The 21,376-nt window shown below is 51.9% G+C and overlaps 1 protein-coding gene across 4 annotated transcripts in view; it reads right to left on the bottom strand.

Moving 5' to 3' along the window:
- The window catches only part of GRID2IP (Grid2 interacting protein), a 103,490-nt gene that overhangs the window by 5,536 nt on the left and 76,578 nt on the right, over nt 1-21,376 (bottom strand). For 3 of the 4 annotated variants that reach the window (XM_075899867.2, XM_075899871.2, XM_075899870.2), the window contains 11 exons: nt 19,432-19,539; nt 14,535-14,632; nt 13,862-13,979; nt 12,613-12,938; nt 11,329-11,742; nt 9,251-9,338; nt 6,819-6,908; nt 5,556-5,752; nt 4,322-4,477; nt 1,505-1,591; nt 327-456 (listed from right to left, as the gene is read on the bottom strand). In XM_075899867.2, the coding sequence (XP_075755982.2) occupies nt 327-456; nt 1,505-1,591; nt 4,322-4,477; nt 5,556-5,752; nt 6,819-6,908; nt 9,251-9,338; nt 11,329-11,742; nt 12,613-12,938; nt 13,862-13,979; nt 14,535-14,632; nt 19,432-19,539 (1,812 nt within the window). The remainder of the gene's footprint in view (nt 1-326; nt 457-1,504; nt 1,592-4,321; nt 4,478-5,555; nt 5,753-6,818; nt 6,909-9,250; nt 9,339-11,328; nt 11,743-12,612; nt 12,939-13,861; nt 13,980-14,534; nt 14,633-19,431; nt 19,540-21,376) is intronic. The other variant, XM_075899868.2, reaches the window with a different exon arrangement.

Below are 21,376 nucleotides of genomic sequence, written 5' to 3'. Positions count from 1 at the left end.
CCTTATGGTGATACGGTTCTCCTCCACTGCTCACCAGGACCTGGAAGGGCCAAGGCGCAGCGTAAGGAATAACTAGCATTAAAATGTGAACCAAGCATTTTCAAGCCACAAGGAAGGTTCCCTTGAGAGATGGGTCCGAACTAGACCCCAGATCCAGACACCTCCAGGCTTTCTGGCTCAAGCGCACTGCAGTCTATCCAAGCTACGTTCCCTGTCTCGATTTGGGTCAGACTACTGCAGTTCATAGGCTACGCCTAATGGTGGCACAGAACCACGGGGAGGGGGCAGGAGAGTCCTTTCTCTGTGGCTGCTCCTTGTTTATTTACCTTTGGCAGCAAGCGGCACTGTAGGAAGGTCCTTGGCAAAACCCAGAAGCTCTGGGAAATGTTGGCTAAGCGATTTGGCAAGAATGTGCAGGAAAGTGGATTTCCCATCCACAGTCTTGGTTGTGTTCAGCTAGAACAAAGCAAAACAGGAAAGGAGGTTCCTAGCTCTTGCTGCCCGTTCAGCCCACAGGTGCCTCTGCTGGGGTCACTCTGTTCTCACGTTCCCAGGGACTCCCCCCAGCAGCGCCGACCCATTATGGGTTAATGTTTAAATGTGGCGTTTAATGTTTACACTATGTTAAATCCAGCTCAGTCACACGGAGACAGTAGATGGCATTTCCCCATGTTGGGGGCCACATGAGTCTCCTTCCACCTCTAAGGCCTCTGACCCCTCCGACACCCCTGAGCTGCATGAGAGCACGGACAGGCACTGAGGTACTACAGCAGGGGTGGGCAATAATTTTTGGCTGGGGCCACCCCAGAAGGGGCAGGGCCTAACCTGGAAGGGGTGGGGCCAGGATGCTTCTGGGCTTCCCCATCCCCAGACCATGATTGGTCTGGGGATGGAGGTGCCCCTTTGCCCCCCCTTCTCACTAGGCACCCAGGCCCCTGGAAGGGTGAGAAGAGGCTTCGCACGCTTCCTATCCCCAGGCCAATCACAGCTTGGGGGCGGGAGCGTGTGCAAAGCCCCAGGTCAATGACGTCTCCTCCCGCCCCACGAGCAGCACATGGTGCTTCAAAGTGCCGTGTGCTCCTGACAGGGCAGGAGGAAGCTTTGCGCGTATCCCCGCCCCCGGACTCTAATTAGCCTGGGGGCAGGGGAGCAGCAGGGCCTTTGTGGGCTGGATCAACCCGTTAGGCGGGCTGGATGCAGCCCACGGAGGCCCTTTTGCCCACCCCAGTACTACAGGATGGTAGCGGTAGCAGGTGCCACCCCAGCACTGTTATTAGCCCCTGCCAACCTGGAGCTGAGTGTGAGTCTGAGACCCCCCCCATGGCTGCACAGTGTCACCGCTGGTCCAGCCCTGCTTTATAACCCTGTCTTGGCATGCTCCCTTCCAGGGGCCCTCCAGCCTGTCTTTGGAAACGCACCTGGCCCCCGGTCCCTACCGGAGATCCCGGATGCATGGGCAGCAGAGGACAGCGTGCACGGTGAGGATCGCTCCTACCCGCCTTACCTCGGTGAGGAAGTTGATTTTAAAGCCTGTTGTTTTGTTGGTCTTGGGCTGCCCGTTGTTCAAGTAGTTCCCCATGGCCAGCACAAACTGCAAAGAGAACCTCCCGTCAATGGCCAGTCACTGACCCCTCCCTCCCTGGCGCCTGGTTCGGGGCTGGAGCAGACCCACCAGCAGTCAGCTAGTTCTGGTGCAGCGCCTGGAGCACCGACAGAGCGCCCTGTGGGGTAAGCTGAGAAAAGGGTCTGGCACGCACACACGCTGAGCGCTCTCCCGGCCAAGCGATTCGTCGCATGCGTTAGGCAGATGAGTAAATGGGAAGGGCGACATTCTGCCTGCTCGTTGGCAAGGCCCTGTCAGTCTCGTCTGTGCCCTGCCTCGTCCGACCAGACGCCAAGCAGGGCATCCCAGCCCCAGGGGAACGTGGCCGGTAAATTGGGGTGTGGCCACAGCACCCTATTCTCTTGGCTCTGGCTGGCAGCAGGTGCTGGGGGGATATGCACTGCCCCTTTCAATGACAGCTAATAAGATGCCCTGCCCAGCGGGCTCAGGACCATCAAAACTTTCAACCAGTTCTGGAAACTCTTCCCCTTCCCTAACGGGGGATATGAATTATACCACGTGGGCCATCTCCAGCCTCTGCTACCTCTGCGGGGAAATTGCAATCATGCTGCCTTTGGGTATGTATAACCCCAGTACGCAGAGTGTGACGATCAGCTGTTGACCATGTTAGGCTAGAGATGAGCAAACACTGTCTAACTCTAGGGATAATTAAGCACTGAACAGGGGAACTAGGCGAGCTCACAGACTCTGTGTCATTGGAGGTTTTTAAAAAAAGGCCAGGTACCTCTCAGGGATGGTGTAACCCTGCCTCAGTGCAGGGGGGATGGACTAGATAACCTCGCAAGGTCTCTTCCAGCCCAATATTCCTCTGATTCAATAAATCAGGACTTATGTCAAAACAGCCATTTTCCCCCTTGTGCATAACTCAGCTGAATTATTTCTGAGGCCATGTCGCCTGTGGGCAGAGACAAAGCATGGAACCTGCCTAACAAGCAACAGAGAGAAAAAGCTCTGGAGGTACATCTACACTAGCCCCTTAGTTCAAACTAGGGAGGCTAATGAGGGCGACCGAAATTGCAAATGAAGCGCGAGATTTAAATATCCTGCGCTTCATTAGCATGTTCCCGGACAGGCGCCATTTTGGAAATTGACTAGCCCGGAATAACTGCCTGTGTCTACACGCGGCAGTGAAACAGGAGTTGGAAGTAAAGCCCTTAATTCCAGGGGGAATAACAGCTAATTCAAGTTACACCCCGAGACCTGTATGGAGTGAATTCTTTTAGGTGATGCTTTCTCCAGAGCCATTCTTCCCCCCTTCCAGTCCCTCTGACCCTTCACAGTCAGGCAGTGCAGGTCTGGGAATACGCCAGGACCCCCAGAACGGAGCTTCCAATGTGGTGCTCTCATGAGAAACCCTGGTCACAGTCACTGGAAGAGGATTCCAGGGGAGGCCCCAAGACCGGTCATGACAAGAAGTCAGAGGAGCTCGATGGAAGTGGGGGCCCCCTTGTCCCGCCCGGGAGCTGGAGACGCCATGGGGCCTATGTGAATTTCTCGTATCTAAATTAATCAGTAGCCAGCTCCTGGCTCTGCGCTAACGAGGTGTGAGCTGGGTTGCTGCAGAAGGGTCATTAAGAGGACTAAACATTCCTTTGGAAATGTCCTTTGTCACATTCTTTTCTGTTTGTTTCACAAGTTTCTTCTGCAGCGGGGGTGGGAAACCTTTTTTGGGTCAGAGGCCTCACACAAATGAAAGGCAAAAACGCCCAAAATCCAAACTCTCACTTACGTGGCCCCTGACTGAGGAGAAAGACCCTCCCCAGAGCCATGGGGGGGCCAGCCTAGTAGATTTTGTGTGCTCAGACCTGTGGTGGGGTGGTGGAGCGGTGGCGGGCTGGAGCACTAGTGTGGGCTCCACAGTGCTGGGGGGATCTCTGAGCCTTGGGGGCTGGATCCAGGCAAGCTGGGGATCACAACTGGCCCCCAGGCCTTAGGTTCCCCACCCCGTCCTACAGCATGACATCCTCAGCTGCCAATTCTCCCTTGATCCCAGGGCTGGTCTGTGATGGAATAAACCAGCAGAGAGCAACAACTGGCGCCTCCGGGGCTCAAAATGCTGTTGTAGAACCACTAGGCCACATTCACAGGGATGCCACGTGTGGCCTTTCATCTCCAGGGCGCAGAATGGAGAAAAAGAAGGCAAAGAAACCACTGCACAAGCCTAATTGCTCTTAAAGAAACTGACCTGCTACCCGTCACCCCTCTGCAATTCTCCCGGTAGCAGGGCCAGCATTACGGTCTACCAGAACCAAGCCTGCCGCTGCTTGGCACTTTGCTCTGTCAGGGACCCCGAGCCCGGGGAAACTCCGCAACCCCCAGCCTCTGAGCAGTGAGACCAGCGGGGACAGGAACAACCCCCTGGCAGTTCCCGTCTCTGGGAGTCAGAGCAGAATAGGAGGTGCCCCTTCTGGCAGACGCGAGGGTGGAAGTCTCTTCAGTGAGCTCCTGGCCAGCTCCCCCACTGCCTTCCGTGCTCTGGCCAAGGGAAGGCCTGAGCGAATGTACTGTTTCCAGCTGTCTTCCCATCCCATGGCAACTGTGATGCCCCCCCAGGCTAATGCAACACCAGCCTGGGCCCCAGGGTGCTGATGGCTGGAGGGTGCCCCAGCACGCTGGCAGACTGTGCGCGCTTTGCTGGGTGGTGGAAGCTGGATGCCCCCCAGTGGCTATGACTGGCAATAAGGATTGATTCCTGACCTCTAAGATCTTAGCCAGCTTCTTGCTGCTTTTCAGCTCCAAGGAGGCCTTGCAGATGCACTCATAGCTGGCTTTGATCTCCTCGGCCTTCTCCTGCAGCGTGGTCTTACAGTACAGGCTGCGGAGCCGGGTTTTATATTCTGGTACTGATAACATCTGAGGAAAAATGGAGCAAAAATAACTGGAGTCACTGCTCATTCCCCCTCCGGCCTCCCCCTTGCCATGCAGTGTTCCCCGTCGTATTGCAGAACTCCCTCTGCTGTGAAGCAGCACTCGCCTGCCCTTGCTCAGGTACCACCGACAGGCAGCTGTGGCGCTGCTGATGTTTCATCAGCAATCCCTTCCCGCTCACGGCCACGGACTGGGCTCAATGCCAGAGTCTGTCACTAGGCAGAAACTCACAGCTGGGCAAAACCACAGGGTCAAAGCCCGAGCCTGCCGCTACTTGGTAGCTCCGATGTGTCACGTTTGCCATCCATTCATAGCGCGGCAGCCACACAGCTCAGGGCAGCTCACAATGCCAGGCCACGTACGTCTATGTCATCAGCTCAACCAGAACTCCAGGGCAGATCTGACTAGTCCGCTGACCTGCCATCCCACACTAACAAGCAGGACACCGAATCCTGACCCTCACCCCCCTTGGCATCGCGTTCCTGCTGTCAGGTGGAAACTGGCCGGAGCACGGCATTATTTCCAATAAAAGGAGCTGGCAGCACGACAGCTACTAACTATGGCCTGAAAAGAAATGCAGCTGTTGATTCTGGAATTTCCTCCTTGACTCACCTCTGCCCTCGCCTCTTGAACCCCTTTCTTCTAACACCCTCCTGCCAAAAAGCCTATGAGCCCAGAGCTTGGCTCAGAAACCACTGGCAAGCTGGACCAAAGATGATTAAAACCAAGTCTTGCTAATAATCGTGGAGGTGCCACGATGTGAGCTAAGCCTCCCTGCTCCCCTGTGTGGATTTCCAGGTGCGGCACCTCCGTCACAGGGTCTGCACCAAGTGGGGTTAGACTGTAGACTCCTTGGGGCAGAGGCCTTGTCTCTGCCAGTGAGTGTAAAAGGCCCAGCACATTCTGGGGCTACCTGATATTTTTTACCTAATAACAACACCTGTAGCTGCTTGATTTGATGCAGGTTCGTCTATGCCACAACGAGCATGTATTCTCCTATAGCTGCTTCCGTCCACACTGGCTGGAGTTTCACTCTGACCATGCCCGAGCACATGCCACCTACCTGCAGGACAAACTGGTCTGGCTCACTCAGCTTGCTGGGATTGTCTTGGTAGTTCTGGTACTGCTGGACCTCCTCGGCGTCAGGCGCGTACAGCAGGAGCTGCTTGATGTGAGAGGACTCCAGGCGGTCGCTCTCCATCGTCATGAGGATCTGGCGCAGCTCGATGTGGGAGAGCTTGAGGTGGGCTATCAGGATGGCTAGGGAGCAGGAGGAGGAGCAAGGGCATCAGCTGGGGCACAGGAAGGAAGCAGACTCCAAAGGCTGGTTACATGCTACGTGGATTTTGGTGACAGGGAAAAGCTGCCGGGTCAACACCCCAAGGTTAGCACCTCCCAGGCGAGAGGGCAACTCTCTGCGGAGAGACGGCCACCTGCAGGGCTGTTCTGTGCCTGGGCACCTCCCTAACAAGCACTGGGCTGGGACAGCTGCAGCTTCTCACCCGAGCCACCAAACCGCAACCCAATGCTAAGAACTTGCAGTCGCTACCCAGCTGAGCTGGACAGGAAGGTGCGATCCAGAGAGGAGACTCCATTCCCCTGCCCAGCCCCCTTTATCCAACGTGTGTTTGGAATGTGGCTCATTGACACAGCTCCGAGTGCAAGCAACGCAGCGTACTAGCATGAGTGACACAGATCAAAACCATGCACATCACGGGCTAGGCTCCCCATTGGGCTCCCTTAGAGTTACTGGGGTTCAGGTGCATGATAAAGTCATCAGGGACCCTGCCATTCTCCACAATGTGGGGAGAAAAGACTCTTTCCTGGGGCTGCCCCATTATTTGGGCTGTATCCACCCCGTCCAAGCCAGTGAATCACACCCTATCTCTACAGTTCTCCTTCAAGCCTTCCTCTTGTTAGTGTGGGGCTGCTAGCCCACAAAAACAGCACATTGTAGGGGTCTCCAATGTTCCCTCTCAGATTTTCCATCCATGTGCGGAACACATTTTGTCATGTGCTCCAAAGCATTTGCAGATGTGCACCACCAACAGTAATACATGCTGCTGGCTGTGGTCAGCTGTGGGCACTCTGCCAATCAGCTGGGTGACAAGTGAGTCTCTCCTGGGCGGCCACCCAAGTGCTCACCTTACAGGGTACACTGGTGGTCTCTATTGTCCTGTATTGACCAATGCAGCCAAGCAAGCTGGGATGTACCTACTTCTCTTTGTTCTCTTTTTTTACCTTTCCATTTCTCTAGACTGCCAGGGGCTGCTGTTCCACCTCAGGACTTTTTTAGGGTTTTGCTTCCACTCTGACATTTACTTACATGTGTTGTAGGCCTTTTTGTGAGACAAAATTTCAACCACGTCTTTCTTTTTAAAGGAGTCAGGCAACAGAGTTGGCTCTGGAAGAGAAACTGAAAGATTTAATCAAACGTAAGGACAGGCTCAGCTGACTCCAGCATAGAGAAAACTGGGCTGAAAACAGTGAGATAATGAATGAGACTAGAGAGACATGATGTTTTGGGCACAGGAATGGCTCCGGGAATCCTTGAATTCTGTAATTCAAAGATCTCCTGAATGGAAGACTCACGCTGAGCTGAAAAAGGTAAAACAAGAGGTGAGAAACACAGAAAAATCCTAACCCATCTGGGTGAGTTAGTACCACCTCACCGCACCCTGCCAAAAGCCTCCCAGACTGGCACCCCCGAATGACCCTCCAAAAGCCGTATGTTCCCTTGTTGGATTCATTCCAAGTGAGCACAGAAATCCCACTCAGGTTTTATTCTCAATTCAAATGAATCACAGACTCTGCCTTTCTCATGGTTGGTCGCCACTTCCCCCCACACTCAGGAGAGCAGTCAGAAGTTACCCATCTACCCTCCCTCGGAGACAAATTGCTTATCACACCCCCATGGCCTGACTGCATACACACACGTGCTTTTTGAGCTGTGGAACTGGTCTACCTTTGCTGAAGGTTGCCCTGCTAAGAAGGCAGATCAGGGCTCATGAGTTTCACCTGGAGTTCTTTCTAGCCTGTGCTGTTAGCCTCTGACCCTCTGTCTGCACCCATAGATGTGACCTGCATGTCACATAATTGTGATGCCGGGTAACCTCGGTGCACCGTATACGCTGTGTCTACCGAAAAGCCACTACGTTTAAATTTTGTAAAAATGTACATTTGAAACACACAAAAGGAGAAGGGGTTGGTTCCCAATATGCTTCCATGACTTTTTCAGGGCCTGGTTCTCAGCAAGGCAGAAGCCCAAAGCTGCAGTTCAGTGCCTAATTTGTACTCTCAGGCTACGTCTAGACTGGCATGATTTTCCGCAAATGCTTTTAACGGAAAAGTTTTTCCGTTAAAAGCATTTGCGGAAAAGAGCATCTAGATTGGCACGGACGCTTTTCCACAAAAGCACTTTTTGCGGAAAAGCGTCCGTGCCAATCTAGACACGGTTTTGCGCAAGAAAGCCCCGATTGCCATTTTCGCGATCGGGGCTTTTTTGCGCAAAACAATACCATGTTGTCTACACTGGCCCTCTTGCGCAAAAGCATTTGCGCAAGAGGGCTTTTGCCCGAACAGGAGCAGCACAGCATTTCCGCAAGAACACTGACAATCTTACATGAGATCAGCAGTGTTCTTGCAGAAATTCAAGTGGCCAGTGTAGACAGCTGGCAAGTTTTCCCACAAAAGCAGTTGCTTTTGTGGAAAAACTTACCAGTCTAGACGCAGTCTCAGGGTATGTCTACACTAGCCCCCTAGTTTGAACTAGGGAGGCTAATGTAGGCATTTGAAGTTTCAAATTAAGCCCGGGATTTAAATATCCCGCGCTTGATTTGCATTTTCCCAGCCAGTCGCCATTTTTTGAAATTTACAAATCTGGACTAACTGCCTGCGTTTACACGCAGAAGGGACCCGGTATTTCGCATTAAAGCCCTAAATCGAACAACCTGTTATTCCTCCTGCAAGGAGGTTTAATGGTAGTTTGAATTAGGAGCTTTAATTCGAACTACCTAGTGTAGCCGCAGGCAGGTAGTTCGAACTACGGGCATTTAAAAATGGTGACGCCTGGGAACATGCAAATGAAGCCCGGGATATTTAAATCCCAGGCTTCGTTTGCAAGTTCAAATGCCTACATTAGCCACCCTAGTTCGAACTAGGGTGGCAGTGTAGACGTACCCTCAGTTACCACTATTGTGAGCACAAATCAGATATTTATGCATGCAGTTCGCCAAATAGATGCCCAATTGGCCATTTGCATGTGCCAATATCCTAATATGCATGGGTCTGTAGTAACTGTGTGCAATATTTAGATACAAAATCATGCATGTATTTTGGGGCAGGTTCAAGCTGCTGGCATTTGAAAAGGTTAAGGAAAAGAGGTTTTTGCATATCAGCTCTCCCATATAGTGCAGGGAGCTGAGATACAGCTGCATGAGAACCAGTAAGTGAAACTGAACACAGAACGTGAAACTGTCCATCTGAGTTTCACAGGCTCACATGAGTGAAATGCAGAAAATAAACAAACAGCATCACAGAAGAAAATTAAGGGAGATTTTAAATACTAATCTGAGATATTATTTAGCATTGTGTGGAAGAATTATTGGTAAATCACTGTACATGACATCTGTAGCGAAAGCATCCCTGGAAATAGCCCCTATCTCACTGATCCCTTAGCTCTTTCTTCCCTAGGTCTGTTCTGGGGCAGCACTGGTGCTAGTAGCAGGCCTGGCTGTTCACAAGAATTGGTTTTCTTACTTGCAGGCTTTTGAGTTCCAAAATGAAGCTCCAGGTCGAGGTATTTGACCATATCGCTCAGTTTGTCATAATCGGAGTCTTCTCCAAGCTGCAGGAAGAATATAGTCAGTAAGACCCTGTCTCTGGAGATCTCCTTGCTGCACATCCCCATTCTGTGCTGCATTCCCACCCCAAAACCTAGGGATGTTATGTTGAGATTAATTAACTAATTGAATAGTCTACAGGATTTCCATCGATTAGTCTATAAGGGCCTTTGAACCCTGCTGGGCTCTTCCTACATTTCAAAAGCAGAATTGCAGCAGAAGCAGCAAGAGCAGAGACTGCTTCAGTCCCTGCTCACATCGTTTCTCCTGGCGCCTCTACCTCCCCTACCCCTCATGCTGGCAGTTCTTGGGGGAACTGGCTTTTAAGCACCAGCTCCTGCTCCCCCCTCCTTGCCGCCTCTCTCTGATAGAGGCAGCAAAGTGGGGGAAGCGATTAGTCGCATCACTAGCCGACTATCCAACAAGCTTAGTCGCTTACATCCCTGCCAAAACCCCTTATATTATGCAGCCCCAGAATACCTAGAGGCAGGTGCATTACTCTGATAATTGTGGTTTGCCCATTACAAAGCCACTGCAGACCCTGGAGTCTATGCGGTCATGAATTTCTCCCTTACAATGTCTTAGAGCTGAGGTGGTTTTTTTATATCAGAGTCTGACTACATCCCATGGGACCATGCTCTGTGCAGAATGAAGGAAGGAACCTGGTGATTCAACCCTCCAGCATTTCCACTAGAGTTATCTTAGCAGGTTGTACGACCTTCAAATTAAAACCCCACCTCTCCAGCATGTTTCTTGAGCAGATACTATTTCACTACAGCACACAATGGGAATTTCAGAAATCTCAAGGGCTTTTTATATCCAAAACAATTATTGCGCAGAAAATACTTCATCCCTAGCATCCCCTCCAAAAAAAGGGGGGGGGGCAGCTAGAAACAAATGCACAGAGTGCTCCAAGCCAATTCAGAGTTAGGGATCTGAAGGAGAGAGACGGCCCGGCAGGGCCATAACAAGGGCAGGGCAAGCGGGGTGCTCACCCCGGTGCATCGTAATCAGGGGTGCAGTGACACAATAAGTAAAAATAATAAGCTGCAAAAGTAAAGAGCGCGACATGTGCTAGCCTAAGGTGGGGGGAAGGGCACATCAATTAATATTTTTCCCCGGGTGCAAAAATATCGAGTGATGGCGCTGCAGCCCAGCTGCTCATGCCTGGTTTTCAGTGCTATTTAGGGAAGAAGGTAAGTGGCATTTCTGAACAAATCCTTCCAGAGGTTGAAATTTAAATCTCACCGGGCTCTGCTTTTTCCAAATCAATCCACAGCACCCACACTTCCCCACCTCTCACGGAGCGCTATGTGCCGCCACCGGGGTGAATCACAGCCTGCCTGGCACAGGTCGATAATACCGTCAGATAAACACCACTTTTGGTTCCGGTCTCTCCTCCGTCTCTCCATGCACCCACCCGTGATACCCGGGTGCCAGTCGTCTCATCATTCTTCCGCACAATGTTTAGCTCATCCCTGTTGAGAAAACTGGACTTTCCCATGGCTAGTGGTTGAGGACAGCTGCTGCCCACACTGGCCCTGCCAGAGGGAATATCCCACAGTGTGCCGCTGGGGCAGATCTTATCTGACATGTTTCCCAGTAATAATCGCACCTGACCCTTCCGTGGGCCTTTGGGTTCTGATCCAAAGAAAGGATTAAATCAAACGAAAGGCACCACCTAACGCAGCAGCATAAGAACGGCAACGTTAAGATAGGTGAGTCCACCTATTTTGGGTTCTTGCCTATGGAGTTGCCAATCCTTGATATTCCAGAGGAAAAGAAGAACACCCTATGGAATGCACCTGGCCAACTGGAAAATGCGGCTGCACATGGGGAAACTTTCCTTCCTGACCCTGCTGGTTATGCCCGGGAGCCTGAGATTGGATGACTTGGATTGTTAATTTTGTTGATGTAGACATCAGTGTGACCCAATGCCATCCTGCCCCGACAGACTGAGTGCTGCCGTTCCAGAGGCTGGGTTCCATACAGTACCTGCCCCCAGATGGTGCCTTCTGAATTCTCCACCTGCTCCCACCGCAGCCTTTTGACACTCATGTGGCTGGACTCACTCCTGCGATGTACCAGGCTCCGTTGCAGCAAGGGGGGTGCGCATGGCACTGGTGGGGGAGGGGGAGGAGGGGGAGGGGGAGGAACTGGGTGTGAGTGACTCCCTAGGGTTTTGGAGAGGGGGGAGGAGATATTTCTTGTGGCCTCAGAGCTCAAAGTGACTGGTCTGGGGTCATGGAACTGCGGCGGAGGTGGGGGTGGACTGAGCGGGGGAGGGGGAATGTGATCGGATAGGGTGGAGTAGGTCAGAGAGCTCCCTTCATCGCTGCTGCTGATGTACTCGCTAGCGCTGCTCAGGTCATTGGTGACATAGCTGCCCTGGTCATCGTGGAAACTCATCTGGTTTGGGAAAAAGAGAATGTACCCTTAGTGCCCCATGTAAGGGATAAGAGGGGATATGATAAAGGGAGGATATGACAGAGGTCTAGAAAATCATGACTGGTGCACAGAAATAAATAAGAAAAAGTTATTTACTTGTTCCCATAACAGAAGAACTAGGGGTCACCAAATTTAATAGGCAGTAAGTTTAAAACAAACAAAAGGAAGTATGTCTTCATGCAGCGCACAGTCAACCTGTGGAACTCCTTGCCAGAGGATGTTGTGAAGGCCAGGACTTTACCTAGTTCTTTTTTGAACCCTGATAATTCATGGAGATTAGGTCCATCAATACTTATTAGCCAGGATGGTAGGGAGGGTGTCCCTGGCCTCTGTTTGTCAGAGACTGGGAATGGGTGACAGGGGAGGGATCACGTGAGGATTCCCTGTTCTGTTCCCTCCCTCTGGGGCACCAGGCATTGGCCAGTGTCGGCAGACAGGACACTGGGCGGGATGGCCCTTTGGTCTGACCCGGTGTGGCCGTTCTGAGGTGAGGAGCGCAGCACCTGTCTGCGGTCGGCAGCCACTCTCGCACAAGCGAGGCTGACTGGAGAGGGGTAACGCGCCTGTAGGTAACTTGGGTTAACGTCACCGTGCAGCCAGGCCCAGGGAGAGCTCCCTGCCACAGGACGGCAGGGCTTTGCTGGACAGCCCAGAATTCCCCTTCGTTGTCCCCAGCCAGCTCCTTCTGCAGGAGCCTCCCCCCACCAAGCCGCTCCCTCCTGCTCTCTGATTCTGGTGCGATTGTTCCTCACCAACGGTCCCAACAGGGCACCCAATCCGAGCGAGCCCAGGAGCACCCTGCGTGCTGCCTTGTCCAGGCCCCTTGCTCACCTCCTCGTAGTCATTCTCGGGTGTGAGGAAGTCATCCACGATGGTGACCCTGTGTCCCAGCTGCTCACTCAAGGCGTCCAGGAAGCGATCTGTGTCCCGGCTGCGCGGGGGCCTGGAGAAGGTGAAGAGCTTCTTCCGTCGAGACAGGGGGCTGAGCGTGTAGTCCACGTGCTTAGGGGAGGGGGCAGGGCTGCTGTCTAGGCTGACGTAGGGGTTGGACTCTGTGCTGCTGGGGGAGGGGATGCTGCTGTGCGGGTGGTAATAGTACTGCTGAGAGGGCAACGGATCACTCTGCCAGGAAATTGTCATCCCCGACTTGCGAACGCCTGCAGGAAACACAGAACAGACTCCTCCAAGCCCCCATCTCCCTGAGGAGCAGGGCTATGAACATTTCCTGGGCTCTAACGCGGATGCCTCGACTTCACCCAGCCATGGGTCACCCAAGCAAATTCTTTGCAGCTCCAGAGCTCGTGCAGCCCAGAGAAATGACAGTCCCACATGCCTGACCTGAGCAGAAGTTTCTTGGATCCAACCAGAGCATGGCCCCGCCCCGCTCCTCCCCACGGAAGATGAAGGTCTCTGGGGGTCACACATCAGAACTCTGTGGGCCCCGTTAGACTCAGGCTGCACCTTTGCCTTCCTTAGTATAACAAGTGGCTTGGGGAGGTGCACAGACCCCGCGCTGACCAAGAAAGGGTTAATTAGACCTATGGGTGCTGCAATCCCCTTGCGAGCGCTGTCAAGCCTGGGCGGGGAATTAACAGAGGGAGCCCAGCTCAGCAGCGGCTGACCAGCACAGAGGGGCCCTCTTCCACCAGCTCCCTGAAAGGCCGGGTGGGTGGGGCCAGGAGATATTTAGACATTGCCTGAAAGAAGGTTTGGCTGGGGCCAGGCCAGGATCAGCTCCCTCTGGAGAGTCTCCCTGTCCCTGGTGGGGATGGTTCCACTTCCCACAGCTGACCAAACAGGGCAGGGGGCTGGACCTGGGAGACTGTTGCCTTGCCCAGACCCTGCTTAGGGTCAGAGTATGAACAGGGGAGCCACCAGGCCCTTCACCCAAAAGGGATGGCCGCCTGCAATAAACTGGTGTTGATTTCACCCTACCAGAGCCCAACAGGGATTTGTCATGAGCCCTCTGACCCCAGGGGCAAAGAGAAATGCACCTTAATCCTGGGACTGCACAGCACACCCCTACTCGTCAGAGCACATTAACTGCCACTGTCCCAATGCCAGGAGAAAGCAAACCCACCTGCCGCATTTGCCTGGTCTGGGACAGGAGGCGACTCTCTGTGTGTGGCCGCATGAGCCATCTTCCCTGCGAAACTGCTGATCAAGCGATTTTCTAGCTCTGCATAGACGGCCGACATCTGACAGCAAAAGGGGAGAAAGCACCATAAATGCGGCCTGTGGCAGTGTCTGAGAGCCAGCGATGCGAAGGAGGAAGGCTCTGCCTCCCATCCCTGACCCCAGCAGCTCTCTAGTATCGACGGCGTTAAAGAACTCGCCAGTTTGTAAGGAGCTTTGGACACTAAGGGAAGATGCTTCCCTCTCCTGTGGGTCTCACAAGGTTCTTTCCCCGATGAACTGCACCAAGGCTTTGAAAGCTGCCAGTGCCGCTAGGGACCGACTGTCTGGTAATTTGTTTAGAGAGCCGCTCTGAAGAGCTGCCGAAAGAATTCAGTCTGGAAGCCACCTGGGAAGCAGGTGCCAAGATGATACATTTGCATGCAGCACCCTGAGCACCTTTCCTTTGCGCATCTGCCTTCTGAGTGACCATGAGATCAAGTCACACTGTTCTGCTGCCCTGGGAAGTCAAACGGTTACATATTGAGCGAGCAAGATGCTCCTCTCTCCCAGCCACCAGCTTCCTCGCAGAAAACTCCCCAACAGCTGCACATGGAGATAGCCAAGGAGGTTCAAACCATTTTGGGGTTGGGTGTCTCTGGAAGGGATGTGCCGTCCCCCGCTTGCCTCTCTCCTGGCGTCAGTCGAACTGATACCTCCCCAGTGTCACTGGGACCTGCGGGGAAAGGAAAGCATTGCCAGAGATGTCCCTGCTACCAGCATCCTTTGATTTCACCGCTGAACTTGCCCACCCCCATGCCTCAGAGAAAAGGGAACATCCACTCATAAGAGACTAAGGGCCCCTGCCCTTTAGCAGAATGGTTGGGTGCAGCACAAGGAGAGTTCAGACTTTATGGCCTGTACTGGCCTCAAACCCTGAATGAATGGCGAAGAAAAGGACCTATTTCCTGAAGCACTGTGGGTAATTTGTTAAAAGCTTCGTTTACATAGGCTTCTACACTGTAGAATGGGGTTGGCCACTAGGGGGCAGTAGTGTGTAGTGCCGGCAAATGTGCAAAAATATGTGGATTATGACACTTAGCAGAGAGACACTAGAGGCGCCACGAGCAGCGGGAAGGGATCTGGTGACCAGATGGCAGCTATGGCTGGAAGGAACCCGGCATTTCACCTGCTACTCCCATGCGTCGGGGCAAGACACCTCCCCTCGCTGTGCCGGCATCTCTGTTTATAAAATGAGGTATTCTTCTTAACGTGCCTGCCTCGCTGGCGGTAGGCATGAGGCTTCCTGTAATGTCGCACGGCGCGAAAGGCGCTCCGCATTATTGCAGAAAAATCAACAATGCACTTTACGGGCGTTGCACACATGTGCAGCTCCAGTGGCACCGTTTCTAGCACGATGCTGGGACGTACTTGTCAATAGGTAATTCTGATGTATCCCTCACAGTGCTACCAAGGCATCTTGTTACTGCAACACCAAAGCTTTTTCTCCTTTTTTTAATCAATCCCGGGGTAGTTTTTCATTAAGACACTTGATCCTACTGGTCATGTGCTGGATAACTGCTGAATCTGCAATCTGCACATAAAAAACCCAGGCCACAGGTTCTGAGCCGTTGCCAGAATAAAGGCAGGAGCATGAACAGTGAGGGTGGGACGAGGTAAGGGCTGGAGTTCACAGGGTTACGAGGGGCGAGTAAGCGGCTAGAACAGCTTTCCCAGCACAGCCGCTCCGCTTGCAACAGGCTAACAGGCATATTCCTGAACCAATTCTCCTCTGTGCCAACGTGTCAGCGCCAGGGTGTTTTTTCTGCAGTTGCCATTCATAGCTGGACTTTGTCCAGTCAGACCATATGGGCCAAAGTTAGACCTGGGGTGAGTGGACGGCACACCACGGCTTTCTCTGGAGACGTGCCTGCTTGCACCAGGGTTGAATTTGGCCCCAGTTGTTGAGATAAAAATATTTGGGCCGAAAGGATGCAAATCTCTCCATCTGCTCTTTACCATTTGGAACAAGAGAGGGATTAAAAAGCATTTCCTCCCTGACAGTCACTCGCCCTCCTTTCTAAATGGAGCTGGGAGCCTGCTCTTCGGAGAAGTGGCCATGGCAGGCCTGCCGACAGGGGCAGCAAGGGGGCAGCTGTCCTGGAGCTCCACGATTCAAAAGGGTCCAGGGCTTCAAGATGCCACTGCTGTTACTGTGGCAGCCGCCGGAGCCCTGGGCCCTTTAAATAGCCTCCGGAGCCAGGCTCGGCATTCTCTGGGTGGCTCTGAGAGCTGCTTGGGGGGGTACAGCCTGGCACACGCTGGGCTGCACTGAGGTCTGGCTGCCCTAGCCCCACCCTTTCTGCACAAAGCTCTGCCCCTTCCAGGAGCCAGCCCTCTCCCCACCAGCCACGGGCCCGGCAGCTGTGTGGACGCCCTGGGCCATGGCAGCCAATCAAACCATTAACCTCGAGCCAAAGAACCAGATCAACCACAATGGACAGATGGGCTGTAACTCAGAGCTGGGCAAACCAGTGTAACCAAACACTCTAACCAAGATCAAACACTGTCCGTCTTTTCTATCCCAAAGCCTCCTTGCTCACGGTCAGAGGAGTCCCGGGGGCTTCTTACTTCCTGCTAGAAATGGGGGGGGAGGGGGGTTCAAATACAGCTGAGGTCCAGATCCCCATCCCAGCCCCTTGGGCTATAAAGGAGACCCAGATGGAGTAAGGCCAGCGTCCAGCTGTGTGTTGGGACAGAAGAGGACATGACTGGAACACCTTGTATTGCAGAGATCCTGGGCCAGCTGCATGGCCCCTATAGCTCAATGCGCAATGCCCCCCTTGCTCCCCTGCTTGGGACCTGTGCTGTGCACAGCCCCGCTGAACCTAAAGGCCTGATTCGAAGGCTTTAGTTACAGGGACTGGAATCCGGGAGGCCTCACTCAGTATTCAGGCCAAGTGCCCATTGCCATCAGCGGAGCTTGAAGTGTAAATGCAGAGTATTGCTTTAGGCTTTGGCTCACTGAAATCAATAGAGGCTTTACCTGAGCAAGGCCTGACTAAAGTCTAGATGAGGAATTCAAGACTTGCAGCTCAGCAGGCAGAAATTCACCAAGCGCCCGGCAAATCCAGCAGGCGTGGGTAGCGTGGGTGACATTTAAAAAAGCCGCTGTGTTTGGGGTGTTCGTCTGCATCTCTGGCCCTTTGGCCACACCTTAGTAGCCACACATCACAGGCTGATACCAGCTTCTAGTACCAATTCATGTCACGCTGACCTCGCCAACTCTTTTTAAACAAGTGGTTTGTGCAGCAGACAGCTGGAAGTCTGCTCGGTACAGGCTCTTCCCCAACAGTCTCCTCTCTGTTTGGAACTAAGTCACTCCAAACATTACTAAGCCAACAGGGCACGCTTTCCTCCTGCTTTGGTTTTTAAGAAGGGCAGCTGAGGACCATATTCCTAACCTAACAGCTGCCAAACATCTGTCTGGAAGGGAATGAGGCTTCCTTCTGGCTAGTGCAGTTGCTATGGAATCAACGTATTAATGTCAGGCACAGGAAATCGTCTTCTACAGCAGGTTCCTGGATTCTCCCAAGAGACATGTCTTATACCTGGAGATGCTGACAGCATCCTCCTTTGACAGCTCAGTAACGCGACAGTCCCTGCCACTGGGGACATGTCCACATGAGGACTTGTGTTCCTATTTTCAAAAGCCCCTTATCCCGCAAGTGAAAGGCACATGAGGCTGGCACATCAGAGGAACACAGCTGGCTATGGTGAGTCGCACGGTGCTGAGAAGCCGATGAGCGAGAAAGAGCCACAGGCAGAACTGTGTCCAGGCCCAGGTGCCAGCTGCGTAAGGGAGGTAGCTGGGCTGGGACTGCATGTCCAAACTATCAGGAAGGACCTGGCAGAGGACGGTGGATGGGGAGGCATGGAACCAGCAACAGTGTGATGCTCTCCTGGGGAGAGCTACAGGGATTGCAGAAGGCTGAAAGAGGCCCTGCAGGAGTGTTGTTATGATCAGGACAGGGATATTGGTGGTGCCTTATCAGCGGGAGAGGGAATGAGCCGTTTGCTGAGAACAGAAGGAGGCTCAGTGCAATTCACTCTCTGAGAGCGGCTGGGGAGGTGAACGAGCCGTGACCCCCTTCAGAACTAGCGTGAGCTCCTGGGATTTTCCAAACACGATGTCAGGGCTGAGTCTGGGAGCTCTGGACATGCGCTGAAAGAACTATGGACCCAGACAGACAGAAATGAGCTACATCCCTTAATGCTGCAGCAAGGCTTATCCTGGGAAGAGCCATGGGGGGAAGTGTGCAGAATGGCTGGGATTACTGCTAATCCACTCGCCTGGGGGCCCACTGTAACTCTCCCCCCCCCCCGCTGTCCCTCCAAATGACATTAGGGATCTGAATAAATCACTTACAGCCTCAGCCCAAGCAGCTTTTACAGCAGGACTTGCTGATGTCAGACGGTTTGTTCTTTGTGGATAAAAGTGGATTTGCTGTCAAGGGCTGTGAGCCTGACTCTGCTAGCTTGTACTTACTGCTGTCAAATCAGGGACTGAGCTGGAACTGTAGCTAGAAATCCTGACTCTTGGGGCTGCGTCTTAACAAACAGACCCCCTGAGCCCAGGATAAATGGGAACCAGTTACAGGAGCTCTCTAAAGAGAATCTTAATATAACTCTAAAGGGAATCTGTTGGCTATAACTACTCGAGAGAGAGAGAGAGCTTGGAGTCATTGTGAATAGTTGTCTGAAAACATCCACTCTGTGTGCAGCAGCCGTCACAAAGGCAAATAGAATGTTGGGAATCATTCAAAAAGGGAAAGAGAATGAGACAGAGAATATCTTACTGCCTCTGTATAAAACCACGGTATGCTCGCATCTTGAATACTTTTTTGAGATGTGGTCACCTCATCTCAAAAAAGATCTCTTGGCACTGGAAAAGGTTCAGAAAAGGGCAACAAAAATGATGAGGAGTTTGGAACAGGTCCCCATATGAAGAGAGATTAAAAAGACTGGGACTTTTCAGCTTACAAAAGAAGAGACTAAGGGGGGATATGATAGAGGCCTATAAAATCATGACTGGTGTGGAAAAAGTGAGTAATAATACTTGTTCCCATAACATAAGAACTAGGGGTCACCCAATGAAATTAATACGTAGCAGGTTTAAAACAAAAAGAAGTTTTTCTTCACATAGCGCACAGTGAACCTGTGGAACTCCTTGCCAGAAGAGGCTGTGAAGAACAGGACTTTAACAGGGTGTAAGAAAGAACTAGATACATTCATAGAGGTTAGATCCATCAATGGCTATTAGCCAGGATAGGTAGGAATGGGGCCCCTAGCCTCTGTCAGAGGCTGGGAATGGGTGACGGGGGAAGGATTGCTTGAAGATTCCCTGTTGTGTTCACTCCCTCTGAGGCATCTGGCATTGGCCACTGTCAGCAGACAGGACACTGGGTTAGATGGACCTTTGGTCCCACGCAGTCTGGCCATTCTTATGTTCTAAAAGAGCAATAAATTACCCACCTCCTGTCCCACCTTCCTCAGAGCCCCGGGTTCGAATGCTTCCCCGACATCCCGAGGCCCCTCGAACTGAAGTCCGGTGCCGCTCCTCTGCCTCTGGCTCTGCTGCAGCTGCAAAGAGACTTTGTATGTTACGGCCCATCTTTGCAAGATGCACTGGCTCCCAGTGCTCCTCACCTACCATCGTGTGATGAATAACAGAGGCCCAGCCCCAGGGACATTGAGGTTTGCAGCTGCGGATGACCATGACGTTCTGCGAGCCTGAAATCCACATACACCCCTCACATGAGAACACAGTCCGTGCATGTATGATGACTCCTGGCTGGGAAACAACCTTCTCTTTCTCTGCCCCCTAGGGACAGGCTCCTGGCATGCAAAGCGGTTGGTACCACAATGCTGCCATGCAAGCTGTAAGAAGCATGCTCCAAAACCACACTGGGGTTGGCTAAAATAATCTTAACATTACATCAGAACCTAGTGGCTATGGAGTTCAGTGCCTGGCGGGCAGGCGCTCAGACAGACATCCATGAAACATTACCACGGTGGAGATGAACATCTGCTTTGGAACCAGATCAAATGAAGAGCTGCCCCAAATCTCAGGAGGGACGGACTCTGTGTTCTCAGACATGGGTATGCACACACTGTACCAAAGTACGTGGAAAGTCACATGAGCCCCGACCTTAGACTGAAAGGAGCATGTCTGGCCCTTCCCCTACTTGTAAGAGGTCAGAACACCAGGGAGTCTACTTCCAATCCTGCCTCTGAAACGATGTGGCCTTAGGTAAGTCACTTCAACACTTTGTGCTTCACCTCCCTCAGCTGTAGAATAGAGCCAGTAAGGCTGCCTACTTGTGGGGTGCTCTTGAATTATTGTCTCCAAAGTGCTGGGAAGATGAAAAATGACGTGTATGCACCAGAAAATATTACCAGTCTGCTCAAGAGCCAAACTCAAATTAAATGACCTGAAGTAGGTACAATATCCATGGAGAAAGGGCGACCTTTCAAATAGCATAACTGTAAAATACATACCTGGGCCTGAGACAGTACATGCATGTACAGCGTGTGCAATTGCATGTTTGTAGCACATTGTACTTTGCAACTTGAACACCTATGTTTGACAACTGCACTCATAGACGAGGAAAGGATGAACCATTCTCTGTCAGTGTTAAACTAAATTAAAACAGGTGACTGAAATCAAGAATTCCGTCTGTCTCCTGACAGGATTCTCACGCTAATGATAATATAATTTAAAGTCTTTATTTTGAAGATTAGGGCTCAAGTGCTTAGAATGCTCATGTAAAAATGTGCACAACTACCCACTTCTCCTGAATGCACAAATGTAGTCATGTTACCTTTGTGTGCACATTAGGGTGCAAATACATAGGCATTTTTGCATGCAAAGCTCAGAACATCTGTGCCTACATTGCAAGAGCTGTTTGTCCCTACGCAAATGACTTTTCCTGCTATGCTATGTAAAAAAAAAAAAAAAAAAAGATACCTCAACAAGTCCTCTCCTCTTCTTTAAATTGAAAATTATTTCCTGCAGTTTTAGCAGTGATGAGTTTAAAATAAACTTATCCGCAAAATGTAAATGGTTTAAAACACAGGAATTTAAAAGTAATTAAGAAATCTAGATACGAAGATTAAACCCTTTCATTCTAAATTTACCCTCTGCCTTTTTTTGCTGTCTGATTGTGAAGCCCATAATCCACAGCAAACCCCAGTTGGTTTGTATGTTGCCACAGCAACAATTGATAGTGACAAGGAAGAAAAGGTAGGTGCGGACTCCTTCTCTGCAGGATGCTATGGGATTTGCTAATGACACCCTGAATCTCTGTGACACAAGAAAACCTCTTAGGCAGAGGCCTCTATGGATGGAATCAAGCATGTTTCTCACTTTCTTTTGATGGTCCTTCATTTTAACTGAGCCCTACTTGTAGACATTTAT

This window comes from Pelodiscus sinensis, chromosome 15 (genome assembly GCF_052426305.1).
Source record: "Pelodiscus sinensis isolate ZL-2025 chromosome 15, ASM5242630v1, whole genome shotgun sequence".
Lineage (NCBI taxonomy): Eukaryota > Metazoa > Chordata > Testudines > Trionychidae > Pelodiscus > Pelodiscus sinensis.
This window is presented reverse-complemented; position numbering and strand designations above follow the sequence as displayed.